Below are 12,411 nucleotides of genomic sequence, written 5' to 3'. Positions count from 1 at the left end.
TATACTCTGAAGCTACTTATGAGCTCTGTGGGCAGCACTCTGGTTCTTAGTTTACTGGGTTTTAAATTTAACAATGAGTGGGTGATTAAAAAAAATTAACTTGAACGAATAATTGATAAACCATTTATTATGTAATCTAGGGCAAAGTGGCTAAAAGAGCCTAACCCAGAAGCAGAGGACCTTTTCCGCATGGTGGCCGAAGTATTTATCTATTGGTCAAAATCTCACGTAAGTAGGAAAATATCGACAGTGCTTCCTGTTTGGTTTACATTAAGGGCTTTCAAGTTTTTAACCAATTTTCCAGTCCCCTGAGTAAATACCTATGCTAATGTTTCTCAAGCTTGCTTCCCTAGGTATCACTAAACTGGTGTGAAGAGAGAACAGATTCACCTAGGTAGTTTGAATCAATATAAAGCTTTTGGGTTTGAGAATTTATGTTCAGAAAAAAAATCACAGGAGTTTTTATTTGCACTCCATAATTTTTTTTTCTGTTTGCCTCTATATCTTAGGGAGCCCTCACGCCTAGTTTGAAAAATGCTGAAATGGACTTTTGTTTTTCAATCACAAGATACACTTGTTTACTTGTAAATGTACGGCTTCTTTAAATTGGTTCCAGCAGGCACACACTTTTTTTTCTACAGGAGTTTAGTTTTGCTCACATGTTAGAGTGAAATATAGCTCCTGCCGAGAGTCATGTGGATAGGATTTATAAAGTGCATCTTTAGTGAATTTTCATTATTTTGTATGTTGCACGTAGAACTCTATATTTTTAAATCTGAAAAATATTTTAATAAGAACAGTATAGTATTCTGTAATTATTTCAAATAACTAGCAGAATACAGATAAGCAAGCATTTGTTATCCCAAGCGATTTCAAAAGCTTAGAATTTTTGTGTCAATTATAAGTCGATGGCACTTTGTAAATGGGAGACTCCGAAAAAGTAAAAATAAAACCTCAACCTCAGCTTCACTATTTGAGGTGACTTCCCAATTTATTTTATCAAATTGTTATACAAATTCTATTACTTTAGAAATATCATATTTTTTAAAAAATAAAATTTTCTTACTTAATCTTTAAGATAATAAATACTGTTTCTTGCTTACCTCTGAGGAGTCTGTCAAACTGGATACCAAAATGTATATAAAATATAATTATACTGAAATAATATGTGGAATGTTTTTTTTAATATATGCATTTATATTGTCACATTGACTTTCATTTTCTATGATATCTAAAATTCTTTTAGATCCTTTAAGTTCCTCTAGATAAAAGCAAATGGTTTCTGAGCCTATGTAACTCATGTTGAGGGAGTGCATTAGATCATTTGGGGTGCTTCTGAAGGAATATTTGAAATCCGGAGCCCAGGAGTAAGTCACTTAAGAAAACTAAAAACTGCATATTTTTCCCTGGAAAACTGAGAATCTTCAACTTCATCAATCACCAAAATACAAAAAAAAAAAAAAAAAAAAAAAAGCTTCTTTCAATTTATATGCAAGACAAAATTTGGGACAAGTATTTGGAGTCACAGTCAGTAGTATTTTTAGTATTTATCACAGTCAGTAGATTTTTAGATGAATGCTAATGATAATTTCAGGAGTAAGAAAAAAATCTGAATATTTACTTTTGAACCTCATGAGTATATTTAAAACACAAATCTGTTAGTATGTGTCCTATACATTCTTCCCCAAATATTTAAAGGTGGAAACTCTATGAGCAACCATTTATCATGAATAGTAAAATCAGAATGTTAATGTGAGCTGAATGAAAGTGAGAGCTTAGTCTTTTCACTGTCCTTCATACAAAATATTTTGTTACTCATCAATTATTAACATATTTGGATACTTACTAGGAAATTATTTTATTTGGTTCTTGCTCATCCAAAAGAGGAAGGCATATACTTAGTTCATTAACTTCTTTTTTAAAACTGGTTATTTCTGCTTTCATTCTGTGTTTGCTTCCTTTACTACCACTGCTCAAACACTTGACTTTGCATGTGTTATGAAGTTCCTGAATTAAAAATGAGTAAAATAATGGTATAGTAATTGAAAAAGTAGATGAAACATCTGACAGAATGGAGTTCATCAAAGTTATTTGTGCCCTGTGTTTCTCCCAAGAAGCAGTATATGCTTTTCAGCAGCTAAATTGGGATTTGAATACTCACTCTACCTCTTGGTAGGTGTGTAACATTGGTTACACACTGAACTGAAATATTCTTGATCTATAAACATTGGGGTGCAATATAAAAAATAGTGAAAGGGATTATGGGGGAAAAGAGAGAAAATGGGAAAAATCAAAGAGGGTGACAGAACATGAGAGACTCCTAACTCTGGGAAAGGAACGAGGGGTAGTGGAAGGGGAGGTGGGTGGGGGGTTGGGGTGATTGGGTGATGGGCACTGAGGGGGACACTTGACAGGATGAGCACTAGGTGTTAAACTATATGTTGGCATATCGAACTCCAATAAAAATATATACAAAAAAAAAAGAAATATTCTTGATCTAAATGTTCCCACTTTTGAAGCATACATGTTTATCTCTAGTTCCCAGAATTGTTGCCCCAAGCCAAACACTATCATTGGATATTTAACAAATATTTGTTCTCTTTCTTGGTAAGTCTTATATATCAAATTACAACTTATCTTTGTAGAAACTTTTCGGTCCTGTATAACCTTTAATTACATGGACTTCTTATCTATGAGATAGATAACTGAAATTTTCTTTGCAACTTCTCAGAATTTCAAAAGAGAAGAGCAGAACTTCGTGGTACAGAATGAAATCAACAACATGTCTTTCCTTATCACTGACACCAAGTCAAAGATGTCAAAGGTACTACTAGAATCTCTTTCACTGTTCTAGAAAATTTCTGAATGTAACTTTCACTGGTTAATTTTTTCTACATTTTTGAAGGTGTATAACTGAGATTTTATAGATTTTATAATGTTTACTGATTAAACACACACACATACACACAGTTTTAAGAGTATTACCCCGGATTTTTTTAAGTAGGTGTGGTAAGACACACAGACATAGAAATGACTTCATGAAGGAAGAAGTTTTTATTCACAGTTCCCTAGAAACAGAGGGCATGGCATGTGATGGGGGCATGTGACAAAGCAGCATTGTCAGTCTTGTGGCAGAGAGAACAAGGGGGAAAAGTTGGGCAGGAACCTTTATTGTGGTTTCTGTGGGAAAGGACAGGCGAAGCAGGGTAAGAAACCTTAGGATTGGCTAGCTAATCTCAATGGGCTCTGGGCATAGGGGGCATCCTAGTTGTCTAGTACCTAGCCCTGGGGTGATTAGGGCAGGTGGATCGAAACCCTCAGTGAAAGGGACTCCTACTCCCCTGAACCCCAGGAATGACTAGTGCCTGTCACCTGCTTCATTGGTGGCCACTAGGACGGTTGAATAGCATCACTCACTGCTCCTCGTCTTTTTCAGAGTTTTGAAAGCCACATATTTGACATTATTACACATGAATTAAAAGCTAAGCCTCGCTGAAGTTTTACTTATGTAGAACATCTGTCCACCTGCTAGGCTATTTATGTGACTGTGCTCTTGAAACACACATGAAAGACGGGAACTTTTCTCTCCTCTGGGCTATTAGGAAGCCTGAAGAGTGAGCTGATGCTGTCATGAGATGCTGTGCTAGGAGTACATATCACATGGATGTTTTGAACTGAAAACCATTAGTGAATGTCTCTACTTTGACAGCATGTTGTGAACTTAGGACAGTGTTAATAAAGGCATAGAGAGAGAGCAAAAGGGTCCATGTTTCCTTTTGGAGGATGAGGATTCTGGTCTATTGTAAGACTCAGAATAAGTGAAGTCTTTAGAGCAGAGGGCTGCATATCCTGACACAGACATCCTCATCCCTCTTTTTCCTCATTTATACTCAGTGATTCTCAAAGCATATGCTCAATGTGCTGTGTATCCTCTAAGCTAGACTGGGGCATCTGTACAAATTGACTAGGAGCAACATTTATACTCCTTTTTGCAAGAAGAAAATTCAAAGTAATGGATAGAAGCATCTTAATGCTTCCCCCCAGGCTCCCCCCCACCCCAGCCACTAAATTTCCTCAAACCTTTCAGTCTCTTTACCATATGACTGCTGACATTCTGAGACAGGATACATAGCATATAACAGCAATATTGATGAAGTATTTAGAAATTAGTGATTATGCTTTGCTTCTTTGTTGTTAAGATTTGTTGTTGTTGTTTTCATCTGCATTTGTGCTTAAAATTTTATATTGCAGAAGTACCATAAACTTTTTTTCCTAGAAGTAATGTTTCTAAGTTTAGATAATGGAGTCCAATACACTAATATGTTTTATTGTTTCACCAAAGCAATCATGATGTCCGTGTGTTTCAGCATTTGGGCAGATTTGAGAGTCACTATGCTCACCAAAGTAGCATCCTAACTATACTTTCATCAGTGTTGTTGAGGTCTCTGTCAACCCCAAATGGCATGAAGGTCCCAAGAGTAGGATATATTCAGGAGATGAGTAACATCTTTCCCAAAAGTTATACTGCTCAGGTTTAGTGCAAGAATGGATAACAGGAGGGTAACCTTAGGTCTTACATCTGAAGATGAAATGGACAGGGAGGTGTTCCCCCATGCAATGCTGAGAACAGAACAACGCAGAAGGTTTCAGGGCTTCCTCTGACAAAGCCTCAAACTGTCTGCCCGAGACATCATAGTGACCAATCAGTCCATCCCCCAGAATCCAGAAGAGAAAAGGACTCTTTTGAATGGAGATTCAGATCCAAACAAAAACAACAGAACAAATTGTCATGTGTCAGTCTTCAGCAAGGCATCTAAGCAAAGATGACTGCTGTTTACATGGAATACCATTTCCACACTTAGAAAATATTACAGAAAATAGATGACTATAGATAAAATATGGAGATAGGTGACTGAAGCTAGCTGACCAACTCGGAATATGGTAATCTGGGATTGGGAGCTTCATTTTGACTTAAAATGTATGTAGCCCATAAGGCAGAGAGAGGCAATGCATACTAAATTGGCCATAATGCTCTCGGGAGGGGGTGACCATGCATGTGTAGTGTGGAGGCCTTTCTGTGCCTTTTCTGGAAGGTGGGGAATGGTGCTGCCAACTACAGTTGTTAACTTATAGGGTGGTGAGTGCCCTCCCTCCACTGAGGCCTGTTTCTTTCTGCCCCTGCTCTTGCCCTGAGCCCTTGCTTACAGCGGAGCTATGGGTACCTCTGTGACTTCTTTTAGACCAAACATTCTACAAAGCCAGGGAATGTGTTTTACTGACTTGGTAACTCTAAAGCTCAATGCAGTGCTTGGTGCATAACGGCTACTTTGTTAACATGGATAAATCAAATTAACATTTAACTCTGAGGAGTTTGAAATTTGGTCCTTAGCCTAAACATTTGTCTGTCTTATTTTACTGTTGTTTTTCCAGACTCATTGTTGCATTCATACAAAATATATAATTTTGTGTCACTCCATGGCTAGCATTGCTGATGTTTTTAATTTCATAATTTGTTTTAAAAACAGACAGCATCTATTACAAATTTGATTAGTTTGTTGGGATAAGAAAAAACAGTGGGTTTTGCCTATTACATTATAGATTGTATCCTATTTTGTATTAAGATTTCCGTTCCTGTTGAAATGTAGTGACCGGCCCTAGTTATTTAAAGTGATTTGATGAATTTCTGATATTGCAACCTGATTATCAGCATAGCATGAGTTAACACCTGATCATGTCACAGAATTAACATCTGTTTTTTGTGTTGAGGACGCTGGAAATCTACTCTCTTAATGACTTTCAAGTAGATAACATTGTATCTTTAGCTATAGTCACTCTCCTGTACCTTAGATCCCCAGAACTTATTTGTCTTTGAACTGGAGGTGAGTACCCTTTGATCAACATCTCCCCATTCCCCAACCTTCCCAGTCCCTGGGAACTACCACTCTGCTCTCTGTTTTTATCAGTCTGGCTTTTATAGATTCTACATATATGTGATATCACATGATATTTGTCTTTCTCTGTCTCACTTATTCACTTAGCATAATGCCCTCATGGTTCATCCATGTTGTTGCAATGGCAGGATTTCTTTCTTTCTCAGGGTTGAATAATATTGCACTGTGTGTATATATCCATACACGAACACATAGGTTGTTTCCATATCTTGGCTATTGTGAATAATGCTGCAGGGAACAGGAGGGTGCAGATATCTCTATGAGACCTTTTTCTCATTTCCTTTGGATGAATGCCTGGTAGTGTATTTGCTGGATAAATGGTTCTGTTTTTAATGTTTTGAGGAACCCCTATACTGTTTTCCACAGTGGCCTCGCCAATTTACATTACCACAAACAGTGCAGAAGGATTCCCTTTTCCCCACATCCTCACCACCATTTGTTATCTCTTGTCTTTTTGATCATTAGGCTCACTTTTTATAATTAATATACCTAAAATATTTTTTAAAACCATTAATAAATATCTAGGATTTATTTTGTTCTAGTAGGCTATTTCAGTGTAGGGATATTGGAAAATTCTTCCCTTTTTTCCCTATCTTCTATTAAATTTTAGATTATCTTAGGTGAAATTATTAGGACTATTTTTCTCTGTGTGTGAGAGATCCTACTCCCCTCTTTAAGTATGCTCATATATTGACCATGCTATTGCATGTTCATCTCTGATTCAAATGTTAGGAATTGGTCAAATATTAAATAGCATTCAAATTCAGTAGTTTTAGCAGTTCTGCTCAAATTACCGAGCCACTCCTATGGGCAAGGCAAAATGCTTGGTTCTGAATATACTGAAATGAAGAAAACAAGTTTGACCACTGCCCGATATATTAATTTCTTTTTTTCAGTTTATAGATTTCCCATGGTATACAATGCAAGATTATTGCTTGAGCAGAAGTAGGAATTTATTTATCTACTGTTTCTCAAAATTGAGCAATTTATAGTTACCCTTAGTGTTGATTTTAATTATTTTTATTATATGGTCACTTAAATATTTACAAATATCAAACCAGGTAAAAGTTCCTCATGCTTATACAACCATAAAATCAAAAGAACTTTTCAAGTTAGAATCAAAGAAAACTGCAACATCAACAAAATTTAGAAATCAAAGTACTGTGTGATACTGTTTTGCTGAAGCTAAATTACCAGAATGGGATAGAAATATGTTTTCATAATTTATATCAATTTGTTTAATTTTTAGGATGTTGGTTCCCTATTTGGATAATTATTTTTATCACTGTGGTTGAATTTCCCTTTAGCAGAGAGCTCGTTTAAAACCACTGATCCATTATTTTTATGTGTTAATCAATTTAATAGTGCAAGTAATTATTCATTGGATTTTTTCTACTAAACTTACTGAAAATAATCTCTTACAAACTAGTAAAGATAGCAATAGGATCCATGCAATAAGTACTCTCTTTGGAAAGTGAATACGGTTTCTATTGCTATAGTTCAGGTATTATAGATTTGATATACCAGTATGTAATATTTGTCATAGTAATTACATTATGTACTATTGATATATAAGCTACCATTTCTTGATGATGTCTCAATTATTTTACTACTTAATGTGAAAAAATTCTCTTAACATGTTGTGATAGATTTTGTCTCTTTGCAGGGAAAGGAAATCATTTCTGTTTCTTTTTCTCAGGAGGCCAAAACTATTATAGTATGTCATTATCTGGAAAATGCCTTCAATGTTTGATTTATTGCCACAAGGAAATTTAATATGCACAAAGTAGATATGGGACAATTACTTTGATTTTTATATTTGAGTATGCACTCTTAATAGAAAGAATAATACTCATTACCCAATGAAAATTAGACTCTGCATTTAAGGTGACCCTAGGCATGAACATAAAATTCAGCAAAAATCATAAAAGAACCCTGAAGTAGCATGGTTGTATTCAGATGTAAACAGGTCATCCAGAGACAATCCTGAATACTTATGTTACACCAATTAGTATATTACATCTGGTTCCCCTAAAGAGTGATTAGTGTCCTAGGGAGACAAGTCTGTGGCCTATACAAAAGGCTAACATTATTTTATAATAGTTTTTTATATACTGTGTGCATGTGTGACAGAGAGTTTATATTTCAAAGCAAGTATCTGTCAAAACAAAAATAAACCATATAGTCTTACATTTTTCCTCTTAAGCATTGAAAACTCTAAAACACACAATACCTAAAAAAATTGCCATGGATTTCTCATATATCCATCTGCTTCTCTAAAATCACAATGTGCATTTGCCTTCTAAAAGTATGTAGAATGCACACAGATGAATGGTAATGACTTGGGAACCTGAGACTAGGGCTTGGAAATTAGCAAGAGATGCTAAGAAGGAAAGGAAAAGGATTCTCAAACATAGGGACTCACAGAAAATAAGGAAGATGGAACCATAGTCAAGTTAGAAGAGGTTCATAGTTCTGAACGTGAGAAAAACAGTTACAGATCCCAACACGTAGCTTTATTCCGTAGGCAGCTGTTTCTGATCAGGAAAGGAAGAAAATGAAGCGCAAAGGAGATCGATATTCCATGCAGACTTCTCTTATTGTGGCAGCTCTGAAGCGCTTGCTGCCCATTGGGTTGAACATCTGTGCCCCTGGGGACCAGGAGCTCATCGCTCTGGCCAAAAACCGATTCAGTATGGTAAGTGTCCTGTTCATACCACTGATGACAGTCACTTGACCTCCAGACTCTCAAATGTTCATACTCCTTTTTCTCCCTGCTCTGTGTCAATATTTCATTTGCATTAAATGTTTAGGCAGTTTTGCTGCATAAACTCTAACGTTCAGATACAAAGACTGCCTATTTTTTTGAAGCTATTATTTTATTTCTAAATGATGTTAATCACCTCCAGGGAATATTCAGGAATCAAACAGAAAAGATGCAAACAAGTTCCTGATAGTGAAAAAAAAATGGATTTCATATGAACTCCTATATAAAATTTGTCATGAGAATTATATCCAAATTTATGAGGGGTAATTTTTCAGTGTTAAAAGAATCATGTCATGTACTGTGCTGAGTGTGGTTGGGTAAGTGTTGACTCATAAATCAGCAGTTCTCATTTGCAAGCTTCAAAATTTAAGTTTCCAAGATCTCTTCATTGCCTCTGTTTTTTCTCTTCATGGCTACACAGATGCAATTTTACAAAAATATACACTGGGATTACTATTTTCTATTTAGGAAAATTGGAGGACGTATTCTTCCTCCGCCTGTTCCCACACTGAAGCACCTCTCTGTATATGCAGAAATACCATGAGATAAGCAGATTGAGGAGAGGTTGTGGCAGAGTTGAATGCATGGGTGCAGTTCTTTTGGCTGTTGTTCTAGTGTTTGGATATACTCTAGTATCAGGATATGCTCCAGTATCAGGATATGCTCCTTGTTATTACTGGACCATGAGGGATATCATTAAGGGCCAAAATTACTTTGTGGAGATTTCAGAGAATGATGGAGACATACTTGTGTTTGAACCTAGGGAACATGTTTCTGCCTCACTCCTTGTAAACTGGAAATTCTGTTCCATTGAGCCTTAAGGCACTTACTGGAGAATGAAAGTAGGTTGTTATCTTGTTTCTAATCACAGCAGTATCAAGAAATTACCTGAAAAATAACACCGCCCAAATTTGTGACATGCATTTAAGTCCTATAAATATGTTTATTCAGATATATACTATTTCAAAAGAGGTTAGAATTATTTCTATTGAATTGTGACAGTTGATGCATTGTAAGACTTCTTCTGGGTAACATTTATTTCTTGACAGAAAGACACTGAGGATGAAGTACGAGATATAATTCGCAGTAATATTCATTTACAAGGCAAGGTAAGCCAAATTTAAGTACATTTAGTGTTTACAAATTAATCTCTCTTTAGTACTACAAATAATGTTACTTTAGCAATTAAAGTGGAAATTATTATTTTAATCCTTTATTCTACTTCAAATCTTTTTATTTTAGTTTAATTAATCAAATCTTTAATTTAATTAATCAAATCTTTTTATTTTAACCCTTTATTCTACTTTAAATCTTTTGCTATTGAAGACTCTCAAGGTAACAAATGATGTTCTTTTTTTCAAATGATGCATTTTTAAAGTAGATCATCTAAGATTGTAAAACTTCAAAGAAAATATGGCATCATTTGAAATAAAGGTTGGAAATTTCCTTCATCAGTTGAGTTTGAAGACTTTTGGGATATGGAGACAGGTGTCCATAAGAATTTGAACTTTTACATCTCATGTCCAGAAACTAACTATGTGCACCGAAGAGTCATTAGTACATAGGAGATATTAAGCATTGCTGTAATAGGAATAAATGAATTTACCTAGGGAAGCAAAGGAAAACATGAATGGAAACCAAGAGAACAGCTACTTATCAATGTTGGGTAAAAACATTTGGTAGAAATATTTTTTATAGTCCAGTAAGCATTTACTATTATTTGGAATATTTTTCATACTAGGAGATACATTGTTCATTTGTTTATGGAAACTGCTGTACAATGTCAGAAGTCTAGCAATTTATTATTTTGATTCAGTGTATTTGCTTCTGGAGAAGTCTCCCTCTTGGAGAATTTTTTCAAATAGGAAAATGTCCAAGCGCCAAAAAATAGTGACTACAGTATAATGTTTACTTTTTGGGTACTAAAATGTTTCTTTCCAAGATCAAAACCATATTATTTTTCTTTTAACACTTAGAATTCCAGGATGGTAAATGTGAGAGACATGCCTTTCCAATATTCACATGAAACAGATACTAATTTGGAGCAAATTCCATGTGCACTTTATATGTACTCAGTCATTCATTTAGTTATACACTTATCTAGAATAGGAGATGAATTCCTACTAGAGTTGATCTCTTTTCAGATCATTCAAAAGACTGAATATTTTAAAATATAGTAGTAAAGCTTCCAACTAAACCTCAAGTGAAAGGTTTTGCTACATACATGGGTTTTTGAGGAAAGCATGTACTCCCTGAAAGGGTCTCCCAGGGGACTCAAGACCACACTTGGAGAACCATGGTCTAGGACAACCACTACTGAGTAGAGTCAGGATCAGGAGATGTTAAGTACCTCTTAAGAAAAGGAAAGTTCTGTGCTTCTCTTAGGAAATAATCAAAAAAAAAAAAAAAAAAAAAAAGGTTGTCTTGTAAAAGCAGAAGGAAATTCTTCCATTATATTCTACAGGTTACTTGTAGGAGTACATAGACAGTTTATATTGTGTACTGGGGAATCAGGAAGAGGAGACTAGAGAAAAAAAACATGTTTATAATCAACATTTCACTTCTAAATGAATTAGATTTGAAAATAAAGCAGTAATGAATACATAAATTTTCTTTTTGACACTTGAGTCTATACTTGTGCTAGGAGTTAGGTACACATATTATGGAGCCATACAGACTTACAGAAGATGAATTATTTTGTTCCTAAATACCTTCTTGAATATATTGTACTGAAATTGTAGGACTGGTAATACGGGGAGCCAGAAGGAGTAATTTTATATTAGAATAAAGATTCTAAAAAAAAAAAAAAAGAATAAAGATCTACTTGTTTTGCCAAATACAAGTAAACATGTGTATTAAAATATGGAAGTACCAGGCAGCCCTGGTGGCGCAGTGGTTCAGCGCCGCCTGCAGCCCAGGGTGTGATCCTGGAGACCCGGGATCGAGTCCCCCATCAGGCTCCCTGTGTGGAGCCTGCTTCTCCCTCTGCTTGTGTCTCTGCCTCACTTTCTCTCTCATGAATAAATAAATAAAATCTTTAAAAAATAAAATAAAATAAAATAAAATAATAAAATAAAATAAAATAAAATAAAATAAAATAATAAAATAAAATAAAATATGGAAGTACCAAATACAGTCCTCAGATGAAAAAGGATATGGAGGAAAAACATCTCATTTTACCAAAGGACAAATTGTGTTTACAAGTCATTCAGTGTACAAAACTCTGCCTCTAGGTGAAAGTTATTTTTCACATTTCAAACTATGCTTTCTCAGACTAGGAGTTGTGAAGTTTTAGATGTTGTCCATTTACTTCTGCTTCATTACCCTCTTAGTGGAATTCTTAATAGAAATTTGAAAGGGGAAGAGAAATATAAGGGGATTGCTTTGCCTGTTTTTAATGACATAGTTATTCTATGTTATTTCTTTGAAGTAATGTCATCTATTCCTTGTAAGAATGTTTGCATTTTTCAGTTTGTATGATTTTATAATAATCTTTCTCAAAAGCATGCAGAATTCATGATATCACTCAGGAAATTTGACAGTATTAAAAAGACTCCTTTATTATAGAATATGATTTTATTAGGACTCCAGGGGTTTATAATGGATATCTTTGTTTCAGTGAGACTAAGCTCTGTTGTAGAGCTCCTATATTTATAGATAAGTGTGATCCCATATGCCTGTAACAGTAAGTAT

At 35.0% G+C, this 12,411-nt stretch overlaps 1 protein-coding gene across 1 annotated transcript in view; it reads left to right on the top strand.

Moving 5' to 3' along the window:
* RYR2 (ryanodine receptor 2) overlaps positions 1–12,411 on the top strand; it is a 727,453-nt gene that overhangs the window by 613,986 nt on the left and 101,056 nt on the right. Inside the window, exons 70-73 of the mRNA XM_049108740.1 lie at positions 141–228; positions 2,732–2,824; positions 8,479–8,649; positions 9,768–9,827. Of these exons, the coding sequence (XP_048964697.1) occupies positions 141–228; positions 2,732–2,824; positions 8,479–8,649; positions 9,768–9,827 (412 nt within the window). The remainder of the gene's footprint in view (positions 1–140; positions 229–2,731; positions 2,825–8,478; positions 8,650–9,767; positions 9,828–12,411) is intronic.

Source organism: Canis lupus, chromosome 4, assembly GCF_003254725.2.
Source record: "Canis lupus dingo isolate Sandy chromosome 4, ASM325472v2, whole genome shotgun sequence".
Taxonomy (NCBI): domain Eukaryota; kingdom Metazoa; phylum Chordata; class Mammalia; order Carnivora; family Canidae; genus Canis; species Canis lupus.
This window is presented reverse-complemented; position numbering and strand designations above follow the sequence as displayed.